General features: G+C 38.6%; 1 protein-coding gene across 50 annotated transcripts in view; it reads left to right on the top strand.

Moving 5' to 3' along the window:
- The window catches only part of CLIP1 (CAP-Gly domain containing linker protein 1), a 114213-nt gene extending 88313 nt beyond the window's left edge, over positions 1–25900 (top strand). For all 50 annotated transcript variants that reach the window (XM_070220313.1, XM_070220303.1, XM_070220287.1 and 47 more), the window contains 6 exons: positions 14316–14368; positions 20280–20397; positions 20478–20628; positions 21248–21297; positions 23774–23898; positions 24210–25900. In XM_070220313.1, coding sequence (XP_070076414.1) covers positions 14316–14368; positions 20280–20397; positions 20478–20628; positions 21248–21297; positions 23774–23898; positions 24210–24435 — 723 coding nt within the window. In that variant the 3' untranslated portion in view covers positions 24436–25900. The remainder of the gene's footprint in view (positions 1–14315; positions 14369–20279; positions 20398–20477; positions 20629–21247; positions 21298–23773; positions 23899–24209) is intronic.
- The last annotated feature ends 293 nt before the right edge of the window (positions 25901–26193 follow it).

The raw sequence follows: 26193 nt of genomic DNA, 5'->3' as shown, positions 1-26193 counted from the left end.
ACCTAACGATTAACATAACTTACCTTTTCCTGGTACCTGATGATTATGAAGGTTGTCCTCGTCATTGCTATTGACTGTTTGCTCTCACATTCAGTTTCCTGCCTGATGGCCGGCTGGTTTCATGCTGCTTTAGGTTGGCTGTGTGTGTCTGTTAAAATACACTTAACGTAAAATTTACTGTTTTGACTGTTTTACAGTGTATAATTCAGTGGCATTAAGAAGATTCACAGTGTTGTGCAGCTATCACTTCTATCTAGTTCCAGAACATTTTCATCACCACAAAAGGAAACCCTATCCCATTTAAGCAGTGATTCTGCATTTCCCCTCCACCCACAACCACTAATCTGCTTTCTGTCTCTATGGATTTTCCTGTTCTGGATATTTCATATAAATGGAATCATACAATATGTGACCTTTTGTGTCTGGCTTTTTTCACTTAGCATCATGTTTTTAAGGTTCATCCATGTTGCAGCAGGTCTCAGTGCTTCATTTCTTTTCATGGCTGTATAGTGCTTTTAAATGGTCGACATTTTGTTTATCCATTTGTTTCAAGTGTTCGTGTCTTCTTTCTCTGTTCAGACTGTCACCTGTCCTGATGTCTGCATCCCTGCCTATAGCCACTATCTCTGATGGCCACTGTGGATCTTCTGTGGGTTAGAAAATCTTTCTCATTTCCTCAAAAGCAGTTCTAAATCTTGCCACACCGTTCACACTTACAGCCCTATCTTCTCTTTTTCTTTATTTCCAAAGTTTTAAAAAGAGTGATCTGTTTTCTGCCTTTATTTTTCACCTCCCATTTTCTTCCGCATCCCCTGCAGTCTGCTTTTTGCCACCACCAGTGCACTGCTGAAATGACTCTTGCTGGAGTCATCACTTACCTAGTGACTGCTCATTCTACTTTGTTACGTGATTCCAGTTACTTCTAAGTTCTTAGCTTTGTTGCAGAGAGTTGTGGTTCCAAAAGCCTGATCACCAAATGAGTGGGGCATTTGCTATGTGTGGATGCTGGAAGCATACAGTGCTTCCGTAGAGAAGAACATAATTTCTTTTCATAGAGAAGACTAAAAATAATCATAATAGTGTGAGTTCTTCTATAGAAATAGTTACCATAGGTAGTCACTTTTGAAATGTCTGATTTATCATTCCCAAACCTCACATGTGTTCCCCCTTGTAAGGACTGCAGATACACTGAGCTATCACTATGGGAACAGTGCTGATTTCCTCCTGGTTATTTGCAAAATGAGGTTACAGTTTGCTTATAGAAACTGGACAGGGATTAGATGACTCAATACTATATTTCATCAACAGTTCTTCATGACAGAGGTTATAGCAGCTGTCATATACAAAAAACTGCATTTATCATCTGAATTGATCCATGAATATTACCTGGCTTTTAAATGGACCTGAATTCCCAGACATGAATATTTAGAAAGGGAACGGTGTTTTTAGCTTGTCATGTTTTATTTTGGAAAAATGGTGATTGTCAGCTGTCATCATTTTCATCTGGGCTCAGGGGACTCCTGGGCAGGTAGGACTGAGTGAAGCTGGATCACAGAATCTCTCTGTGTCAATACCTATGAAATGAACATACTTTTTTGACTATTAAAAAATGTCTCCAGGAGGGGCTGGCCCCGTGGCCGAGTGGTTAAGTTCACGCGCTCCGCTGCAGGCGGCCCAGTGTTTCGTCGGTTCGAATCCTGGGCGCGGACATGGCACTGCTCGTCACACCACGCTGAGGCAGCGTCCCACATGCCACAACTAGAGGAACCCACAACGAAGAATACGCAACTATGTACCGGGGGGCTTTGGGGAGAAAAAGGAAAAAATAAAAAAAAAATCTTTAAAAAAAAAAAAAAATGTCTCCAGGAAAACCAGCAAAGCCAGTAAAATTCATGCTGTAAATGTTAAAGTTGACGGTTAAGAAAAGAAACAAAGTTGTGGTTTGACTCTGACACTGTGTTCACAGTGGTAAGAGAGGAAAACAAATAACAAAATCCTGAGAATTTTCCCTCTAATTCTCCCCATCCCCATACCCAATCCAGTTGGCAGAAGATAAGACTGAAGAGGTGAGTAGGCAGCCTGGGAAATAGTCAAGGAAAACTCTTGGAGGCTGGAAGCCCTTTTCTATGATCTCAGGATTCTATCAGAGGCAGGAAAAACTCCTAGTTGTCATTTTCCATCACTCTTCTGGCCAAACAAAGAGTGCTTAAGTGAACGAGGGTGGGTGGGAGTGGGTTGGGGTTTTCTCTCAAATGATAATAAGTCCACAGGTGGGCAATGCATGTAGGTCCAGCCACTCAAGAACGTCCTCAGCAAACCCTGCTTTTCTTTCTGCTCTGCTGCCATCCTTAGCATGTAGTTTTCATCCTCTTGATCACTGATGGCTGTTGTACCTCCAGGCATTAGAAAGCTTTCCAGGAGGGAACAGGGGGAGGGACAAGGTAGGGAAGGGCAGAGGGCTTCTCTTCACATGGTTTTGTCACCTCCAACCATAAATGGGGCTGAGTTCCCATCTCTAGGAAGGAGAGGTGACAGGAGAGTAGATGTTAAAAGATCCAATTTGTAATATCTGTCTAAGGCTGAAACCTGAGGACATGCTCCTGTGGGAATATGATTACTTCTTTTCAGAGGAGTGAATGAGATAAAGGACACAAAAAGACAAATCTTAGAAAAGAGATCTCCAACACATTCTATACATTGCCATGATAACACTTTTCCCATCCTTGCCCCAGGGCCCTCTGGCTATGGAAGGGTACAGTCGTGCACTGCATGATGATGTTTCGGTCAACGAGGGACCACATATATGACAGTGATCCCATAAGATTAGTACCATATGGCCTAGGTGTGTAGTAGACTGTACCATCTAGGTTTGTAAGTACACCCTGTGATGTTCACACAATGACAACATCGCCCAGCGATGCATTTCTCAGAAATGTATCCCTGTTGTTAAGTGGGGCATGACTGTGTAGATGTCAATGCCTGATTTTTTGTTGTAGCTTAGAGATGAAGATTAAAGGTCTCAGATAAAGCAGGAAGGATAGTAGAGAAAATTCAGTTACATTCCACGTGAGCAAATAGAAGATCTAGGTAGAGTTGCCTTGTAGTGAGATGAATAACTGAACACATATTATGCCAAAAGAGGAAAGAAAGGAACACAGGAATCCATACAGAGATGAGGAATTCAGGCCGTGAGACAACATTGCCCAAAGTAAAATATTCCTTTTTGCCTTATAAAAACCTAAGTGATTTAAATAAAACAGCTGTTCAAAGAGGAGATTATAAAATGACACAAATTGAACAGAATAAAGAGTTAAGGAAACAAATTGAAGACGAAAACCACAGCATATCAGAACTTCTAAATAGATCAGAAACAGAAAGGAGCCTAATGAACATTTCTAAAGGTATAAAAGAAAAGCTCGAGTTGGTCATAATATATTAGAAAGGAAAACAGTCAAAAGATACTAAGGAATTAGAGTGAAGGAAGAGCTGAGTTACAGATGAGGAGGACGTGGTGGGTTGTATGGAAACCCAGTCAGGGAACACAGAGGGGGATATTGGTCCAAAGCAGTTGACACCAAAAAGTACCCTGGTTATTACTGAAATTCAAGAATACAGAGTTCAGGGCCAGCCCTGTGGCCGAGTGGTTAACTTCACGCGCTCCGCTTCAATGGCTCAGGGTTTCGCTGGTTCAGATCCTGGGTGTGGACATGGCACTGCTCATCAGGCCATGCTGAGGCCGTGTCCCACATAGCACAACCAGAAGGACCTACAACTAAAATATACAGCTGTCTATTTGGGGGCTTTGAGGAAAAGAAGAAGAAAAAAGAAGACAAAATTCTTCAGGGGCCCAGGTAGAAAAAGGTGATTCCTTATAAAAAAGTAAAGAACCAACCCACTCACTGCAGCCAATATTCACTGCCAGAAAATTGTGGTGCACTGTTTCAGAGTTCTAAGGGACAGAAAATAGGATCAGGAGCATCATATCCAGGCAGTTATTCAGGTAAGAAGACAGACCAGATGTCTTCAAACATAAAAGAACTTAGAATCTGCAGCATCTGTGAGTCCTTCTGGAAAGTAGCTACTTGATGATAAAATCTGGCCAAGCAAGACATGAATCACGATATAGGACTCGGCTAAAGAGGAACTGTGGTGGGAGGGCGGTGGCGAGTGCTAAATCCAGGTAAACAGACAACTGAGCTGACAGCATAGGGAATTGCAGATACAGACAGAATTGTGTTTTTAACTTTTTATTTGGAAATTACTTCAAACTTTGCAAAAGCTGTAAAAATAGAACACAGAATGCTCAGCTCATGAGCTCTAAGGACTTGTTTTTACCTAACCACAGTGCAATTATCAAATTTAGGAGGTTCAGCGCTATTACCTAGTGTGCAGGCTGTGTTCCTTTTAGGCAGTTCTCCCAGTAATGTCCTTAGAGCTTTTTTTCCTGCTTCAGGATCCAATCCAGGATCATGCATTCCATTCGTTGAGTTGTCATGTCTCTTCAGTCTTCTTTAATCTGGAATTATTCCTCTGCCTTTCTTTGTCTGTTATGACTTGACTCTTTTGAAAAGAACAGGCCAGTTCTGTTGTATAAAATCTTTTGGGCCAGCCCGGTGGTGTAGTGGTTAAGTTCATGCGCTCCACTTCGGCGGCCTGGGGTTCGCAGGTTCAGATCCTGGGTGCCAACCTACACACTGCTCATCAAGCCATGCTGTGATGGCATCCCACATACAAAATAGAGGAAGGTTGGCACAGATGTTAGCTTAGGGACAATCTTCCTCACCCAAAAACAAAAAAGGGGAAAAAAATCCTTCATTTTGGGTTTGTCTGATGTTTCATCATGATGGCATTGAGGTTGCACATTTTTAGCAGGAAGACCATATAAGTGATACTGTATCCTCCTGGCAGGATGTTGCTTTATCCCATTATTGGTGATGTTAATTTTTGATCATTTGGTGAATGTAAGTTTAAGACATTAACAAAGTAAAAAGGAAAAAAAGAAAAATATACAGAGAGGGTATGACTAACAAAATTTGGGGTGGTAGGATTGAAAGAAAGTGGATGTGTGCAAACTTCTCCATCTTTTATATCAGGATGATGTTTGATATTGTCTAAAGTTAAAATTAATTTATGCCTGAGAAAATGATGTTAACCTCTTCAAAAAATATTTTATTTACAAATTTTACAAAGTGAATATATAGTATAAACCTAGTCGGAGCTCTTAGAATGGAATATGTCTTTGTGATAAAGAACATTTTTCTGCCCCCAACCAATTTATTTTGTCTACTTCAACTTTAATTTTTCTTTCACCCCTATCTATCTTTCTTGCTATTATACACATAGAGATGTCTGGCATGTCATTCAGCTAATGTTAATTATAGTAGAATTATTCTACCATAAAATTTCATTCAGTTTTTCCATTCGCTTAAAATTATTCCTCAGTGGTAAAATTGGGGAAATTTTTTCCTTCTTTTAAAAAATTGTTCTGTATTGCTGAGTTTTCTGAAAAAAAAAAGAACGTGTATCATTCTAACAAAAATAATAAAGTAATTATTCTTTTAAAAAGTAACAATTTTATCTACAACTTAGAAATTGCTGAAGCCAAAACCTCTGATTTGTTGGGTTCTGTGGGAATCTTCCTTTCACCTAGTTAAGCGTTTTCAAGCGTTACATTTAGAAAATGGGCCAAGGGATGCATTCAGTTGCCGAAGGTCTTTTTACATCCTGCGTATTCTCTTTCTGCATATTTTAAGTTTCTTGCTTGAAACGTTCCTCTTGACTTCACAGTCGTCTTAACCACTCTAGCTTTTGAGGAGATTTGTACCAGGCCACTTCCTAGCACTGAGATGCCATCCAGTCTGTAAGTAACTGCCAGAGGGTCTAGGCCAAAGGGTGTGGGTCTCTTCTGGCTTGCTTCTGCACAGTTAAGGATGCTTTTGGCTGGACAGAGGATACACTTTAACTGACTCAAGATGCCAGCAGTCTTATGGGAAGAGTAGCTGCTGTCTTTTCAGCAACGAGGAGTAAAAATTAAAGACTGAGTTGCCATGTGTGCACTGTATAAAGAACTCCATGTGTATTGGCCTCACTGAGTCACAGTCCCCTAGGACCTTATGGCCACACCATCAACAGCATTCTTGATAAAGGACAGTGATACCTGTGTATGTGTTTGAAGTTATAAATATATTCATATATATTTACTTATGTAATTCATATACATATTCATATAAACTCAACCCAGTCTCCAAGGCCTGCCATCTCCCTATGCCTCTTCTAAGAACTTACAGTGGTGACTTAATGCATACTGTTGCAGGTCAAGTTCCCAGGGAAGGAGGCTGAGAGAGTGTTTAGTGTGCATGATGTTTATTAAGGTGTGCCCTTGGGGCAGCACCTGTGGAAAGGAGGGGAAAGAAGCAGGATTGGGCAGAGCGAGAAGTTGAGCCATGGTGCGGGCCCATGGCAGACTTGACTGACCCCATGAGGAGCTCTGGAGCTGGAGTGGCCCTTGAGATTTGTCCCAAGTTGCACCAGATGGCCAGTCTCTTTATAATCCCAGATTAAGCAGTCATTGGATGTGGTCCATCCTGCAAAGGGGCTGTGACCATGGCAGAGGTGGCTCTGCAGCAGCGATCACTGAAGAGGCTGACAGTGGGCTCTCTGCAGCCAGCATTCCCAGAAGCTGGTGACAAGGCCTGGCTTGAAAGTGGGGTCTAGGCAGCACTTCACTATGTCTGTCCCACCTTCCTTTCTTTTCTCAAAGGGCTTGTCCACAAAAATAACTAAATCCTCCTCTCCCGTTTTTCCCCATTACCTTCTTCACTTCTAAGAGCAGAAGTCTGTCTGTGTGTGTGTGTGGGAGGCGAGACAAGAAATCTTCAGGCACAAGGGATGTGAATGTGTTTTGTGCTGACAAGGTAGAGCTGCTATTTTGGACCTCAGAACACTTGCTTAGAGAATAGACTGAAATAGCCCAGATGTGAAATAGCCCCGTCTCACTGGGGAAGTCGGTGGGAGAAGAGCTGGCTTAGCATTGGCTTGCTTAGACTAGTTGAACAGAGAGAGTTCATCCTGAGAGAATGCTGGCTTCCAACTCATACCCATTGAGAGCACCAGCTTTCTGACTATCTGATAAATTTGTTCACTCAACACATAGTTGTTGAGTGCCTACTACGTGCCTGCCAGTGTTCCAGAAATGGAGGAGATGGCATTGAGCAAAACTGAGAAAATTGCTACTCCTCTTTGGCGGTTTTTATTCAGGTGGTTTTATTGAGCCTACAAAAAAAAGGAGCTGTGTGTAATGACTTCGAACTTCAACACATCCTTCATTTCACCTGAGCTAGTATTTTCTTAGCTTAAATGATAGATTTAAAGCAAATTACCTATCATGTTTATTTATAAAACAGTTTTGTGAATAGATGAGCTCTTTAAGATTTTCTGGTCTGGTGTTCCCCAGACTATGATCATTTTTACACTACCTTCCCTGTAATATTGTTTTCTTAATATATTTCTTTAAAGTAACCCTCCCCTTTTTTCAATCTTTTATTATGAAAAATTTCAAGCACTTGCAGAAGCAGAGTGAGTAGTACAATGAATCCCCATGTATCCAACTCCAAAAGCAGTCAACTCTCGCAACTCCCACTCACTCTCCACCCTGTCATGGATTATTTTGAAACAAATCCTAGATATCCTATCATTTCATGTGTAAATATTTTGTATCTCTAAAAAACAAGAAATATTTATTCCTCTTAAACTATAATGGTATTTTTAAATTAGAAATATACATTTGTCACGTGAAACAATACAAATATGTGTCATTTCAAAATTATTACTCCTCCCATTGTCATTTCATTGAGGCAACGTTATAAATGGTTTGGTGTATCTTTCCATACTGTTCTTCATGTATTTAACAGCATATACAAATGTATATATACGTTCAGTTTTTGTTTTTTATGAAAGTCATATTGTAAACGTTACTCAAACTTGCTTTTTTCCCCCCAAAGTCAAACTTATTAAGGTGTAATTTACAGAAATTAAAATTCATCCTTCATAGGTGTATGGTTTAGTGAGTTTTGACACATATATATATACAGTCACATAACTTACCCCACAATCAAGATTTCCTTCACCCTAAAAAAGTTCTCTGATAATCCTTTATAGTTGATCACTTGTTAATCCCTAAAAAATGTTTATCTCGTTTATGGCCCTATAGTTTTGCCTTTTCTAGTTAGGTAACATAAATGGAATCAAAATAGTATGTACCAGTAAAATATTAGCAAGTTGAATCTAGCAATATATAAAAAGAATTATGTATTATGACCAAGTGAGATTTTTCCCAGATATACAAGGCTGGCTCAGTGTTTGAAATCAGTTAATATAATCCATCACATCAACAGACTAAAGAAAAAAATCACATGATCATATCAATAGATGTAGAAAAAGCATTTGAAAAAAATCCAACACCCATTCATGATAAAATCTCTCAGCAAACTAGGAATAGAGGGGGAACTTCCTCAATTTGATAAAGAATATCTACAAAAAACCTGCAGCTGCCATGCTTAATGGTGAAAAAGGCAAAGCTTTCTCTCTAAGATTTGGCACAATTCAGGGATGTCCTTTCTCACTGCTGCTTTTCAACATTGTACTGCTAGTCCTTCATAATGCATTAAGACAAGAAAAGGAAATAAAAGGTATACGTATTGAGAAGGAAGAAATAAAACTGTCTTTGTTTGCAGATGACATAACATAGAAAATCTGAAAGAATTACTAAAAAACACTTCTGGAACTAATAAGTGATTATAGCAAGATTGCAGAATACAAAGTTTAATATACAAAAGTCAATTGCTTTCTTATATACCAGCAATGAACAAGTGGAATTTGAAATTAAAAAACATAATGCCATTTATATTAGCACCCCCCAAAATGGAATACTTAGGTGTAAATCTAACAAAATACCTATCTGAGGAAAACTACAAAACTCTGATGAACGAAATCAAAGAACTAAATAAATGGAGAGATAGTCCATGTTCATGGATAGAAAGACTCAAAATTGTGAAAATGTTGGTTCTTCCCAACATGATCTATAGATTTAATGCAATTCCAGTCAAAATCCTAGAAAGTTATTTTGTGGATGTTGACAAACTGATTCTAAGGTTTATATGGAGAGGCAAAAGACCCCAAATAACCAACTTAATATTGAAGGATAACAACAAAATTGAAGGATTACACTACCCAACTTCAAGACTTAGTATAAAGCTATGGTAATCAATACAGTGTGGTATTGGCAAAAGAATGGACAAATATATCAGTGTAACAGAATAAAGAGCTTAGAAATAGACCCATATAGGGGCTGGCCCCATGACCGAGTGGGTAAGTTCACACCCTCTGCTTTCACAGCCCAGGGTTCCACCGGTTTGGATCCTGGGCACTGACATGGCACTGCTCATCAAGCCATGCTGAGGCAGTGTCCCACATGCCACAACTAGAAGGACCCACAACCAAAAATATACAACTATGTACTAGGGGGCTTTGCGGAGAAAAAGGAAAAATTTTAAAAATCTTTAAATATAGGCAACTGATCTTTGACAAAAGAGGAAGGCAATACAATGGAGCAAAGATCATCTTTTCAACAAATGATGCTGGAACAACTGGACATCCACATGCAAAAAAGTGAACCTAGACACAAATATTACACCCTTCACAAAAATTAAGTAAAAATGATCATAGATCTAAATATAAAATGCAAAACTATAAAACTCCTAAAAAATAAAATAGGCGAAAACCTAGATGACATTGGGTATAGTGATGACTTTTTAGGTACAACACCAAAAGCATGATCCATGAAAGAAAGAATTTATAAGCTGGACTTTATTAAAATTAGACACTCCTGCTTTGTGAAAGACAATGTCCAAAGAGAATGAGAAGACAAACCACTGATTGGGAGAAAGTATTTACAAAAGATACAACTGATAAAGGACTGTTACCCAAAATATACAAACAACTCTTAAAACTCAACAATAAGAAAATGAACAACCTGATTAAAAAATGCACAAAAGACCTGAATAGACACCTCACCAAGAAAGATGTAGATGGCAAGTAAGATATCAAAAGATGCCCAACATTGTATATCATTAGAGAATTGTAAAATTAACAATGAGATACTACTATTACACACCTATTAGAATGGCCAAAATCCAAAACACTGACAACGCCAAATGTTAGTGAAGATGTCAAGCAACAGGAACTCTCATTCATTGCTGGTGGGAATGCAAAATGGTACAGCTGCTTTGGAAGACAGTTCAGCAGTTTCTTACAAGACTAAACATATCCTTACCGTATGATCCAGCAATCATGCTCCTTGGTATTTACCCAAATGAATTGGAAACTTATGTCCACATGAAATCCTGTACATGGATGTTTATCAGATTTACTCACAATTGACAAAACTTGGAGGCAATCAAGATGTTCTTCAGTAGGTGAGTGGATAAATAAACTGTAGTATATCCAGACATGGAATGTTATTCATTGCCAAAAAGAAGTGAGCTATCAAGCCGTGAAAAGACAGGGAGGAACTTTAAATGCATATTACTAAGTGAAAGCCAATTTGAAAAGGTTGCATACTGTATGGTTTTAACTATATGACATTCTGGGAAAGGCAAAACTATGGAGACAATAAAAAAACCACTGGTTATCAGGGATGGGGGAGAGAGTAATGAATAGGGAGAGTATCAATGATTTTTAGGGCGGTGAAACTGTTCTGTAAAATACTACAGTGGTAGATACATGTCTTTATACATTTGTCAAAACCCTTAGAATGTACCACACCAAGAGTGAACCTAATGTAAATTATGGACTTTGGGTGATAATGATGTGTCAGTGTAGGGTCATTGATTGTAACAAATGTGGGATGTTGATAGTAGGGGAGGTTGTGGAGAGGGCAGGGGGTATATGGGAAACTCCATACTTTCTGCTTGATTTTGGCGTGAATCTAAACTGCTCTAAAAGATAAAATTTATTAATTGAAAAAAGATATATAACCTTGCCATAATAACATTAAATGTAAATGGATTAAACACTGATTAAAAGGCAGAGATTGACAGAATGAATTTTTTAAAAACATGATCTAACTATATGCTGTCTATAAGAGACACGGTTTAGATTCAAAGACACAAATGGGTTGAAAGTAAAAAGATGGAGCAAGATATACCATGCAAAGAGTAACCAGAAGTGAGCTGGAGTGGCTATGCTAATATCACACAAAATAGACTTTTAAGACAAAAATTTTTACTGAAGACAGAGAGACGGACATTCTATAATAATAAAAAGGTCAATCCACAGGCTGGCCCTGTGGCCAAGTGGTTGAGTTCACGCGCTCCACTTTGGCAGCCCAGGGTTTCACTTGCTCAGATCCTGGGTGCGGACCTACACACCACTCATCAAGCCATGCTAAGGTGGCATCCCACATGGCACAAGTAGAAGGACCCACAACTAAAATATACAACTATGTACTGGGGGGCTTTGGGGAGAAGAAGGAAAAAAAAAGTCAATCCATCTAGAAAATATAACAATTATAAATATTTGTGCATCTAATAATAGCTTCAAAATATATGAAGCAAAAACCGACAGAATTAAAGGAAGAAGTAGACAACTCAACAATAATAGTTGGAGACTTCAGCACCCTATTTCAGTAAGGGATAGAACAACTAGACAGAGGATCAATAAGGAAATAGAAGACTTGAATAACACTATAAATCAGCTAGACCTAACGGTCATCTATAGAGCATTCCATCCAATAACGGCAGAATACACATTTTTCTCAGAATACACATGGAACATCCTCCAGGATATGTGTTAGTCATAAAGCAAGTCTCAATAAATTTAAAAGGATTGAAATCATGCAAAGTATGTTCCCTGAACACAATGGAATGAAATTAGAAATCATAAAACAAGTGTCTCAAGTGTCATTTTAATTTGCGTTTCCCTGATGACTAATGATGATGAGCATCTTTTCACGTGCTTATTGGCCCTCTTTATCTCTTCTGTGGTCAAATGTCTGTTGAGATCTTTTGCCCATTTTTTAATTTGGTTGTTTGTCTGCATATTATTGAGTTGTGAGAGTTCTTAATATATTGTGGATACAAGTTCTTTATCAGGTTGTGTTTTGCAAGTGTTTTCTCTCAGTCTGTGGCTTGTCTTTACTCTTCCTTAACAGTGTCTTTTAAAGAGCAGAAGTTTTAAATTTTTCTCAAGTCCACTGACACGGCTTAGAAGCAGTAACACCATCATGGTAATAATTTATTTAGGCAAGAATTATCAATTAGTGCTAAAACAAGTGGGTCAGATTTTGTTGACGAACAGGAAATTTACATGGCGTGAAAGTATCTTCCCACATAATACATGTTAATTACAAAGAAAAAATAGTACCTTTACAGTGGAGAAACATGGAAGATGCTTCTTCCTTAACCAAGTGATCAAAGTCACCCTCACCAAAAATCGACATTGTGCACCTCTTGATAGTGTGTCCTGAGAAGGACACGGCATCACTTCTCTGGTGTTCCTGCCAGAGAGCACATGATCTGGCTCCACTCACGTGGAAACAGCGGATGAATCCAAACTGACGGACCTTCTATAAGATAAGTGGCCTTCACTCTTCAAAAATACCAAGGTCACAAAAGACAAGGAAAACGTGAGGAACTATTTAGCTTTAAGGTTTCTTAAAGTCATATTTATGACTCCTATGTGCAACTTGTTTTCCTAGATTGGGTCATGGACCAGAAGAAGAAAAAATTGTTGTTTTCTATAAAGAATCACTACAATAAGTATCCCAAATGTCTATTCCATGGAAATTCAGGCACAATGCATCCTCCAAGAATGAGGGAGAATCTCCGCATACTGTTTTTTGCAGAGTTGAATGATTTTTTAAATGTTTATTAATAATTTGTGTTTTCTCTGTTGTGAACTCTCTGCCATGTCTTTTATCTATTTATATCTTCATTATAGGCATTTCCCAGTCTTGTTTGTTTATTGATTTTTTCTTCTGTTTTATTTTTTTAACTATGAAAGTAAAACAGCTTCCTTGTTTAAAAAATAAACTGTATAAAACAGCATAAAGGAAAAAATGAAAGCCCCTCTTGTCACCACATCCCACTCTCCAGATGTTCTCCCTTTGATTTTTTAAAGTTTACTTCCCGTTCTTTTTTTTTTTTTGGAGGAAGATTAGCTCTGAGCTAACTACTGCCAATCCTCTTTTTTGCTGAGGAAGCCTGGCCCTGAGCTAACGTCCATGCCCATCTTCCTCTGCTTTCTTTGTGGGATGCCTACCACAGCATGGCTTTTGCCACGCGGTGCCATGTCCGCACCTGGGATCTGAACCAGTGAACCCCGGGGCCACCGAGAAGCGGAACATGCCCCTACTTCCCATTCTTTTTCCTTCCTTTCACTCTTTAAAAATTTCTAAATATTTCTATGAATTACTCATGCAGCAAAAGCATATACCTTAATGGATATAAATATCCATGAAGCATGAAAACCTTATAGCAAAGCATGTACATAATGGATACATGATCAGAAAGAAGACCATAACTACCTATAGTGAGCCAGTAGCTTAAATTCTGGGCTGTTGGAAACCATTATATAGTCTCTGGTGTTATCCTTAAAAGAAAAATCCACACAAGAACTTTTTCACTCCTTTTTTAATTAACAGTGTGATTTGAAATCGGTGGTTGGCTAAACTCTGTGTGGTGCAGATTGAGGGTACAGGTGAGTCTTCTCTTACAAGATTAACTGAGTCTTTTGTTTTTTACCCTTCAGAGGATAATAGAATTTTAGAACTAAAGGGCCGCTGGAAATGCCTTTGGAACCTCTTTATTTTATAGGTGAGAAACAGATGCCTGGAATACAGTAGGCATAAAATAAGGCCCGTGTCGAGTCAGTGCCCTGCGCCTAGCCCTCCTTGAGTTAGTGACGCTTGACCTCTGTTGTTTCAGTGAAGGAACCAGGATGTTCCTAGTGGAGCTTTCACTCGCTGGGTTAACAAACATTTACTGAGTGCCTAAGATGCGGCATGTGCTGGTCAGGTCTGGCTATTTAATATTTTTGACTCTCAGGTCCCTGAGGAACGGGAGTCATTCAAGTCAAAAATGATTTATAAATTAATAACTGTCATTCTGGGAAATCGTGGCCGCTTGCTCCTTGTTCATTGCCTGTGAGGAAGGCCAGTCGCTTTAGCTGTCCTGGAGCCTGGGAATGTGGCTGGTGGGTGAGAGAGAGGCCTCTCATGGGCCTGTTATGAACTGAACTTTTTTTTTTTTTTTTTCCAGCTGGAAGAAGAGAGATCTGCACTCAATAATCAGTTGTTAGAAATGAAAAAGAGGTAGGCTTTCCTTTTTTCAGTTTATTGCTGTGTGAGTGTGTGTGTATGTGTGTGTTTAATAAGGAAAATGTTAGAACATGATATGTACAGTGACTTGTGGAAAACATGCGACCTTCTTATAACCAGAAAATTTCCTTGTGATAATATGGTATTCATATTTGACACGTTATGAAAATTTATTTGCGAAGGTTTCAGTATTAGTAAAACAAAGAATAGTTTAATTTTTAAGCCATGTTCAGTTGCATTTAATCAGAAGTGTTCCAAAATCAGATTCTCATACTGCTGTTACCTCCTAGTTTCAGTAACTAAAAATACTATAATTTTATATAGAGTAACTGATCTGCATATAAATACTGATTTCAATTATATAAAAATTATAATTTTTCAATAATAATGAGTAACAGCATTTTAAATGCTTTTATTTATTTTATAAAAAGGAGTTTGTTATTCTTTCATGATAATCAAATGGAAGCCTTCCAGTATTTTTGAATAAGGGTAAACAGGCCCACAGAAATAATTGTTTAGAAGCCTAAACCATCCTGACAGTCGCTGTCCGCTCTTTAAAATGTGCGGTTTGTGTCCAGAAAAGGCCTGTGCTTCGCGCATGCCCAGCAGGGTCGCGGTGTGCCGCCGAGAGCCACGGCCTGTACAGTGGTTTGCTGTGCGGTTCTGAAGAGATGGGCATCGCAACAGTGGCAGGCTTTTTTCTGATTAAAAACAAAACTAAAACTAAAACTAAAACCTTTAAGAATAGCATAATCAAGAATTCTTCTATACTTCAATTAGGAAAATAATAATAAGATAGAAAAAAACCCTGAAGATTTCCTCTATGCCCTCTCACAGTATTTTATTCTTGCCTGTCAAGGCAGAGGTTTCCCTCACCGACCACTGACACACATGCTTGACACTGGCAGTGTCCCCTCCTGCCAGCATGGCAGTTGCTTAGGAATTGAGGGCTTTATTTAGCCCACAAAGACATTCGGGTTCTGTAAGCTATATTCTAGAGGACATTAGGCCTCTTTCCAAAGGTGCCTTTCCTCATTTCCTTTTTTAATTGAGAAATACTTAGATTCATTCTTCTTTAAAGTTTCACACCAGAATGCACGGGTGTTTCGCCGCAGCCACACCGCTGATCCAGCCAGGTGTGCTCCAAGTGACCATGAGCTGTGGTGACTGGTCTGCCAGGCCTTAACCTCGTTCCTGTGTACAGGCGCCGCTCTGCCCATGTGGGCCTTGGAACATTTGATTTTACGTAAATAAGGCTTTGTTTCTCTAAAAAGAACTTCATGTATGCAGTTATCAAGGAGATGTGAAAAAATTAATAGGGCTTATCCCTGTGACAAGGGAATATATACAAATGGGCTGGTGTAAATACTGACCTAGTCCCCTTGCATTTATGCAGCACTTCATAATTCACAAGTTTAATCTCACAACCACTCAGTGGATACATGCTGGAGCTTACATTTAAAAATGAGCTAACTAAAGCCCTAAAAGTCAGGCAACTTGGCCAGAAATTCGGATGCAAGCATAAGACCCTGGTCTTCAGATTTTTATGCTCCTTCTATTCTTAGTGTACATTTATTTAGTTTATTTATTATTACTTTTTAATCTTTTTTTTAAAACAAAGATGTGCTTCGTTAGTCCTCACCATGTGACTTTAACTAAATTACGTGCCTTTCAAAATGTGGTTAGGCATGTGACTTTTTTCATGGCTTAAAAAGATGGAACAAATTTGAGTACTTGTCAAGTCCTCTCTTCTTACGTCACCATCTCTGCTCCCATTTTGAAGTCCTGGATATGTTTGGGAGAAGGTCTCTCGAAAATTACTCATTTTATCAGAAATGCAGATAAAGATGATAATTTTTCCTGAGAGCGAAAAATTTAAAAACCTAGTTTCTCATATTTAGAACTGTTTTTTTGTCAACTTGTTAATTAACTCTCATGGAAAGTTATGTCTGTTTTAGAAGTCTGAATGCAAATATATTTTAGCTAATAATTTGGACTCTTAAATGCCTTCTAAAAGTCAGTTTGGTAAAGGATCCGTATGTAGGTCTATGTGTGTAATAGTTAAGTACATATAGCATAAAGTAATCAAAAGAATTTGATATGTTCTTAATTTAAAAGTCTGGAAAGTACTTAAACCATAAAAATATTTGAAATGTATTTGCTCATGCAAGAACTGAGATCTTAATCAACAGTTTAGAAGTGATATGTGAACATTCATAGTCAAGATGGTATATAATTGCTTCATTCGAGTGATCATTATATTGAAGTGCAGAACTTCTTCCTGACTGTAGGATGAAACTACTTATTAAGAAATTAGTAGCATCCTCCTGTATTTGCTGTATTTTTTTGGTATCTAAACATTGAATTGCAAGCAATACGTAGTAGAAGTTTTTCTCTTAGCTTAAAAATGTAATCATTTCTTTGGAAAACTGGTCTCCAAGTTTGGGAAACATCTTTCAAACCAGGTTGCAAGATGTCTAGTAGATAAAGCAGAGCCAACCTTGTCTTGCTCTAGTTGATAGAAGTAGAGAAGTGTGTTCCTCTGATGGCTCAAGCCTGCAGCAGGTTGGGGAACTTGGCTTCTCTCCCTTCTCTAGGCTTTTTGATCTCAAAGAAGGGACTCCAGAGCCAAAATCTTAGGTGTGGACTTTTTGGAGTCAGAATTAATTCTGTTAGTGTAAATGCCAGATTTCTGCCGGGAATGAAAACTGGTTGACAGTACCGTCCGCCAGTTCTGACGAGGTCCCCTGCTCCAGCTCATGAGGCTCACTGTGGGTTGCTAACTGTCTGACTGTCTCTGAGCTTGCGCTACTTACCAATGCTCATTTCACCCCTCTCTTTTCCCTTTCCTACTCTTGCTTCCTTTGCTATATCTGTGTGTCTTTAATGGTAAGACTAAAGAAAGTCTATCCACGTTATAATAAATAAATTTCATATATTTTTAGTAAACCAAATTGTTGTATATATTTTTTGGCTGCCTTTGTCCCTCTGTGTCTTGCTTCTGTTTTGTAGAATATCCTCAGCAGTATACACACACACACACACACACACACGTATCTCTTTTAAATCTATATACAGCAAAGAACTTCCGTGCAAATTTAGTTCTCCTTACTGTATTTGCATTTCTCTTCATGTTTCTAATATTTGGTTCTTGTTATCTTGCATTTTTAAAGCTTGCCCAGTAACACTTTAAGGTATTTGCTTCATTACTGGAATTTATTTCCTATGTAAGTAGTACGGAAAGAATCTGGGTGATATGTTCTCCTGGGGGAAAGATTTCTGGCCCCTATAGCCCTTCTTTCATATTATGTTTATTTTCCCTTCTTGTTATTTTTAGTAACACCAAGTCAGTCTATGGCTTAAAAGTAACAGGGGTCCTCCTGTCAGTGTGGTTTGTGACTCAGGTGTCAGTAATGTTGGCATAAATGGTTTAATTTAGCTCCTCTTGGTTTGCATAATAGGATTAGAGCTTAGAAATAGCCTACAAAGCTGGCAGTGAAGATTGGTCACCAGGATGAGCTGCCAAAGTCTATTTGTCCTGTCATTTGGTTTATGAATGACAAGTTAGATCCCTTTAACCCTGCGTCTTTGATAACTTGTGCAAGAAACGTTTTACTTCCATCTTCTTAGAAAGCAGCCTCACTTAGAGGTTGTCTGTATGTGATGATAGGCAGATAAAGATACCCACACCTATTACCTTCTGCCAGCTGATGGTGTCTTTATCCTTCCCTAACACAAGGAATCTGTGAGATCTTGCCTAACTAGAGTCTGATTATAGAAGAATCTAAATCTGTTCAACAACCCCCAAATCCTGGTATTTTTCAGTAAAAACATTTAAAATTACGTTTTTCAAATTTGAGGTGGATTTATAACAAATGAAGCTCTTGAAATAGTTTTTACAATAGAATAAGCTACCAAATAAATTTAGTAGAAGCTTAAAGAGCCCAAGACTTACTGAATCTTTGGATAATGTCAGATATTTTCTTTTCCAGGTGGAATAAATGCCTGTACATTCCTTCCATTAAAATCTTTGTTTTAACCTGAACAAGATCCTATTTCCTAGCAAGGTGTTAATCACTTAGCAATTTAATGGCATCAATACTCACCCCCTTTCCAGTGTACATATAACGTTTGGGTGTTGAATTCAAGAAATTTCTGTAAGTCTCAGATTCTTTTCTTACTACTTATCATTCTGGAGTATAAGCCACACAATGAGATAAATACAAAACTTATATATTCATCTTTGTGTAGAATTTCAACTTACCATAAATCATGAGAATTCTGTAATTCGTGTGCCGGATATCTTGGGTCTCACTAACCAGACATACGTTCTGCCATTTCTAACCTGGGCCTCAGTTTCTGATTCCTCCAGTCAGTTCTAAAACAGACTGAACCATTACATTCTCTGCATTCACCCAGTTACTTCTAATAAAACCAGGAGTAATTCGGCTTGTTTTTGTTAAGTTATGAACTCTCACTGATGATTATCTACATTAACACAGTGTCTAGGGTGTGTGGCCTGAGGGCTGGCTAGGAAATTTTTCTCTGGTTCTGTTTTTCCCAAAGCGTTTTTGTGATATAAGATCTTTTTCCTCTTCACACTGCATGTAATTTTTAAAAACTTTTTGTTTTAAAATAATTTCAGACTTACAGAAGAGTTGAAGGTAGTACAGAAAGTTCCCATGTACCCTTCACCCAGTTTCCCCAACGTGAACATCTTACATTCCTGGTGCATTTATCAAAACTAGGAAAGGCACGTTGGCACAGTACTCCTAGCTAGGCTCTAGACTTTATTCAGATTCCCCACTTTTTCCATTAACGTGTTTTTTCTCTTTCAGGATCCAATCTAGGAAACCACATTGCGTTCAGTTGTCGTATCTCCTTTGTCTCCTCCAATCTGTGACAGTTCCTCAGTCTTTCCTTGTCTTTGATGACCTGGGCACTTTTGAATGCATGTAATTTTTAGAGCAAAAATGTAAACACACATGTATATAAACAGAGAAGCCTGCCCTTTAGGGTTGTATCTATTGTGTCTTGCCCTCCCTCCCTGTCCCCTGTCATCTTTCCCTTTCTTCTTCCATTCCCTGATGCCAGGATAAATGTTTTCCTCTCATTAAAGGCCTGGGCCCCCTCCCTCTGCTGATAACCAAATGCTGCATCAGGCTGCGAACAGAAACCAAGCGTGCTGATGCTCCTCCTCCGGACTCCCCATGCTTTCCTTCTACACCCGGAAATCCATTGTAACATTTCTGTTCTAGCCGTTATGTAATTACCTTTCATTCCTATGAGCAACTTAATGTCCTCTTCAGATTCTATGGATGAAAAGTAATAATCCTTCAGTTTGAATAGTAGTAATAATCTTTGCTACTGTTTTGGCCCATAGATCTCAAAAACACGTTCTTGGAACTTGCTAAAAGTTACTGAAATTAGTGAGAACCAATTGATACTTCCAGCATAAAACTGCTCTGCATGACATCTGTATAATCGCTTTGCATGTGTGTATTTTAATTGTTGTTATTGCTTGGTAATAATTTATTCAAGAAGTAACAGAATTCAACTTGGGGTTAGCTTTTTTAAGAAATTCTTTGGGGTTACAACAGTCTTGTGTTTTTTAATTTTACGTCTTCCAAAGTTATTAACTTGTTTCTTTAAATTCAAATGGATACAATGATACGCAGATTCTGGCATGTCTATGCATACATAGGTAAACTTTTTCTCCCCTCACAGTAAGTAAAATTTCAAGTAAAATTTTGCAAACGTAATAGCCTTAGACCCCTATAAACTTCCCTCTGATACTTTTTTCTTACATTAACTGAAGTTAATTGCCTATTTGTTCTAGGACAGTTGTACACTGACCACTCTCTCGGTTGATTTCTGGAATTTTTTTAACTCTTTGGTCTTTTAGAGAATCCAAGTTAATAAAAGACACAGATGAAGAAAAAGCCTCCTTGCAGAAATCCATCAGTATTACTAGTGCCTTACTCACAGAAAAGGATGCAGAGCTGGAAAAACTGAGAAATGAGGTAGAGTACCGTCTAAGGTGAACATTCACGCTCCCTCTTTTCGTTCAACTCCGAGCCTAAGTTAAACCACTGTGTTTCAGGTCACAGTGCTCAGGGGAGAAAACGCCTCTGCCAAGTCCTTGCATTCAGTTGTTCAGTCTCTAGAGTCTGATAAGGTGAAGCTTGAGCTCAAGGTAAAGAACTTGGAGCTTCAACTCAAAGAAAACAAGAGGCAGCTCAGCAGCTCCTCAGGTAAAATGATGACCGCGTGGCGCTTCTTTCTAACACCGCTGCTTCCTGCAGAGGAGCCGTTCCCATTAGAGATGCCCTTTGAAGGCAGCTGTTGCACTGCCCCTGATCTGCCCCATCTGTCCTTGGCTCTCCCACTGTATAATCAGATGAGGGCTAGTCACGACCCAGGTCCCACACACATGGGTGTGCCTGGTATCCGCACTCTGGACCTTCCCGTCGTCTTGCATGTTGGCAGAAATATACCATGGTAGGTGTTAGCTGCCATCCCAGTAGCAACTGTGGGTCCTGAAAGTACACTGCAGTGGAGAACAGAGATGGTCTCTTTGTGAAAGAATGATAGTTGGTTCTTTAAATTCAGATGGGTGTGAGGGCACTCTTACCCAGCACTGGGCCAGCCTGAGAGAGAACACCTGAGGGGTAGGGCCAGCATCTAGGTAGATCCTTTAGGGGTCCAGACATGGGATGGGAATTCATGAATGTGTTCTCAAAGAGGCACACCTGGGAATTCCATGTGAAAATGAATTTCTAACATTGACCCTTTCATTGCAATAACAAGGAAAAAAAGATTGTAATTTTTAAGAAATCCCCCCTCCACTTTTTTTTTTTTTTTTAATATAAGGTAATACTGATACTCAGGCAGACGAGGATGAAAGAGCGCAAGAGAGTCAGGTAATGTTCCTTCCTTTTGCTTTGCTTACTTGCTACTTTTAAAAATCATTTAATCTTTTGAATAGGTAATACATTCATACGGTGTAAACATTAAACAATATTACAAATACATACAGGAATAAAATCTCCCTCTGAACAAAAAATCTCCCTCCTCTCTCTCCTCCTCGGTTCCCAACTCCCCAAACAGTTAATCACTATTATTAGTGTCCTTTTTTTGTTTATCTTTTCAGAGATTAAAAAAAATGTATATACAAGCCAAGACTAATACAGTCTTTTTCCCATTCTTTCTTTTTCTTTTTTTTTTTTGAGGAAGACTAGCCCTGAGCTAACATCTGCCAATCCTCCTCTTTTTGCTGAGGAAGGCTGGCCCTGACTAACATCTGTGCCCATCTCCCTCTGCTTTATATGTGGGACGCCCACCACAGCATGGCTTGCCAAGCAGTGCCATGTGTGCACCCGGGATCTGAACTGGCGAACGCCGGGCTGCTGAAGCTGTACATGCAAACTTAACCGCTGCACCACCCGGCTGGCCCCCTTTTTCTTTTTTTTTAAAAGATTGGCAGCTGAGCTAACATCTGTTGCCAGTCTTCTTTATTTTTTTTTCCTTCTTCTCCCCAAAACCCCCCAGTACATGATTATATATTCTAGTTGTGAGTGCCTCTGGTTGTGCTATGTGGGACGCTGCCTAAGCATGGCCTGATGAGTGGTGCCATGTCTCTGCCCAGGATCTGAACCTGTGCAACCCTGGGCCACCGAAGCAGAGCGCACGAACTTAATGACTCAGCCATGGGGCTGGCCCCCTTTCCCCTTCTTTTTTTACATAAATGGTGGCATATTACACAAACTGGTCTGCACTTACTTTTTTTATAGTTGTATAGTATTCCATTATATGGATGTACTGTGATTTAATCAGTTCCCTATCGATTGACATGACATTTCGGATATTTCTGATCTTTTAGGTGTATTATAAACATCTATCATTTTGCAGATATACCATTATTTCTTTAGGATAAATTCCTAGAAGTAGAATTGCTTTGTCAAATGGTTCCTTTCTCATCTTTACCTTAAAAAGATGAGGTTCTTGAAAATTGTTTCCTAAAGCCAAAATTATCAAAACAGCCTTAGTTTTAAAAGTGGGATTATATGGAGGCAAACTGTTCTATATTTGGAAATATAATAGCACATTAGCAACAAACATCGATCTTTAATTTTAATAATATAGTTTAGATATAGTTATCCTGTTCAAAATTCAAAGGTACAAAAGCCATCTTTCACTTTTAAATAAAAGAAAAACTCAGTTTGTGATTTGTCTTAGTTATCCGACATCTCCTTTGAAAGGCATGAAAGGAGTCAACAAACATACTAACTTACCCTGGATAGCATTGTCTGCTTAGTTTGTATGCCTCATAAGCATAAATTTAATTAACAGTGTTTTCTCTTTCCCCCTTTCCTTTCTGCTTCTGTTTGTTTCATCTGCCGCTGCCATCACTTTCTTCCAATCAGCAAATGGTATTATTTATGTTTCCTAATTTTCGAGCACGTGTGCGTGTGTGGTTTCCCACTATATTTACATCCATCTTGTGGCTTTTTTCCTTCCTGAAATGGATCTCCTAACAGGATAAAGTCTTAGAAAATGCAGTTTGAGAAGTGAAAAGAGATTCAGTGGGTCTGCCTTCAGCGTTAGAAGGAGTGTTCTACAGAGAATCACAAAGCTAGTGACTGCTAGCTTTGTTTTATAACTTGCCCCAGCAGGAGAAAAAGGCCAAATATTTCTTTAAAAAAATGAAATATGTATGTATGTGAACATATATACATACACACACGTATTTTTTAATATTGTAAAGTGGGATTTTTTTCCCCAATGGATATTTAGAGAAGTGAGACCTTTTTATTATTTGTAGAAGACGGAAGAATCTTTTTGTTTTTAATAATATATTTTGTGCCCTTGGTTTGAAAGGAAATGTTAAGACAAGAGCGTTTCCTCCTGATGGGCATCCTGTCGTCCCAGTGCCCAGTGAGTCTTGGCACAGGGGCTCTTCTTATGTGTGGCACCTGAAGGCTGCCCTGTCATCGGGTGCCAAAGTGTCTCCTCAATTGAAAGGGAGTTTGAACTTTCTCCTTAAAACTCCTTCATTTTTCTCTGAAGACACATTTACCGTCCCGCTGTGACCAATCACTAAGTGTTCAATGGTGGGCTGAGGAGAATTTCCATGGACTTTTTCAAACCTACAGAACATAAAAGTCCTGGATTGGTTCTACAGCTTAAGGGAGCAACTAACTGGTTGTGCTTTTTGTAACATTTTGTGTGTGTGTATATATGAAATATGGGTTCGGGAACAGCCAGCGTTGGCCCCTTCTGCAGTGCCCAGCACACTCTGCGGCCGTAGCAGGAGAGTACGCCCCTGTGACTTGTTGATACTCCGGCGCACGCCTGTCAGACGTTTGACACACGTTTTTCTTTTCTTGGACAAATTAGATTGATTTCCTGAATTCAGTAATAGTGGACCTCCAGAGGAAGAATCAAGACCTCAAGATGAAGGTGGAGATGATGTCAGAAGCAGCCCTTAACGGGAACGGTGATGACTTCAACAATTATGACAGGTATTTCACGTGAGACAGCACTGATGGCAACCTTAGCTCCATCTAAAGAAATGTGTGTGTTTAAAGTTAGGTTCCCCAGTGGATTGGAGAAGCAATTGCTTTGTGGTTATATGGCTATAAATCTGGAAAGAGAGCGATACACTACAAATGGTTTGACATGAAAATTTTCAATGTGGATTGTAGTACCTACACTTGTGGCTCCCAGACTTGGCCATAATTTGTTCTTGCTTTTTATTCTTTAGAAGTGATATTATCTCTTGAATTTCTTCTGATAGAGATGAGTTTCTGATTATACGTGTTAACATTTGTAGTGATGACCAGGAAAAACAGTCTAAGAAGAAACCTCGCCTCTTCTGTGACATATGTGACTGCTTTGATCTCCATGACACCGAGGATTGTCCTACCCAGGCACAGATGTCTGATGACCCCCCGCATTCCACCCACCATGGCAGTCGGAGCGAGGAACGCCCGTACTGTGAAATCTGTGAGATGTTTGGGCACTGGGCAACCAACTGCAATGACGACGAGACCTTCTGATGAAAACTCAAGTCACAAACTGGGCTTTCTCAGATGCACTAGCATTTAGGCAATTGAACACCAGCATTGTGTGTGCAGACTTCAGGAGAACTCACGTTATTTTTGACCCCCATCGACAAATCTAGGAAAATATTTTGATCTTCAACAAATCGCCCTTTTAGTCTCCCCTTAAGTTAGAATAATAAATGCTTAGTAGGTGAGTTTTCACCTCTAATTTTGTCTTCTTGATTTTTAAAAGTTTTAACAAGACATTGCACCAGATGCCATTACATTTGTTGTCCCTAGGGAACCTCGTTGGACCGTCCCCACCCTTACGACACCTTATTTAAGTACCTTTAAATTATGCTGTTATTTTTCATATTTGCACTAAAATATTTCCAGGCTGCATTTGTATATTTAGATGTTTTGGTTAAGCTTTGACACTGGAATGAGTTGAAAAAAATGTGCCATTTTGCATTTTCATCTACTCAAAGTATTTTATTCTTCATCAAAGAAATATCTGAGCTCTTTGCACTACCTGATGTCAGTAGTGCCTTTATTTCAGGCTTGATAATACGTAGGTGTGATTATAAAATCATAAAACAGGTAAAGGGAGGGGGAAGCCCCAAAACTGCTGTGGGGACATTTTATAATCTATATGCTGCACCCACTTATTCTACTGTGGCGTTTTGTTTATTGGTTTTGCATAATTTCAGCTTCTATATATTGTATGTATATATTTTTTAAAAAAATCTATATTTTGGGAAAAAACATACACAATGTGTCTTTCTTTTCAGATTTTTACCTTTATGAAAAAGAAAACACTTAAAATGTGCATCAGGACATAATGGACTAGGCCAGAAATAGCATCACGTAGCTTTACAACTGTTTTTTCTGTTGTTTTCATTTTGTTTCTTTATCAGGTGTAAATGGGAAAATTTTCTCATATTTTTTTTCCTTCTACAGCAGATATCCCCAGCAGTCAAATAATTAGATAATAAGCCACTATTAAACACCTAAATTAACCAATCTGCAGTCTTTACAAGATTTTTTTTTTTACTGTGTTTTTAGAATGAATGTATGATGAGAAATTCACCATAAATAATTTTGGATTTTCTTATCACAAAGAATAAAATGAAGGACCTCAGCCACCATAAGTTTATCAACCAGTTTGAATCTATTTATCTTCATTTTAATGTCTTCTAGAATATGTAAAAAGTAATAAATAAATGTATGTTCCATGCTACATGTATAATAAGAACTTCTATAATTGTACATATTGCCTTTGATGTATTTTCCCCTCAAGATTATCAACTCTGTGTTGACAAGTGAAAAGTAAATCTGTAATCAGTTGAAATTTTTGGTTATAAACATTATAATAGGAATTGATTCACAAACTATGTAAAGCAGTATTAAAATTTGAGCAAACAAACGTTCTGTATCTCCTTTAATAAATGGTTCTTTTTTGCCTGTGGTAGTAAACTGATATTATTCTCAGGTTTATCTGTCATAATAGTTTTTCTTCAAACGAGCAGGCACTATAGATCCAAATAACGGTTTCCACTGTTGATAAATAGCTTTGAAGAAATTGGTTTATCATTCTTATCTCAAAGCAGTCTATGACCTATTCAGCATAAAATAAATACCTAAGGTTGCTAGCCATTGCTATATCACACCATATTACCTGACAAAAATATAAGTGGCACCATGTATTAATCCTTGACGTTTTGGAAAGAAACTCTGTGAGAGTTGCTGTGATATTTACCAAAATGATTACTG

This window comes from Equus caballus, chromosome 8, assembly GCF_041296265.1.
Source record: "Equus caballus isolate H_3958 breed thoroughbred chromosome 8, TB-T2T, whole genome shotgun sequence".
NCBI classification, from domain to species: Eukaryota; Metazoa; Chordata; class Mammalia; order Perissodactyla; family Equidae; genus Equus; species Equus caballus.
The sequence above is the reverse complement of the archived record's forward strand: the minus strand, read 5'-3'. Positions and strand labels throughout refer to the sequence as shown.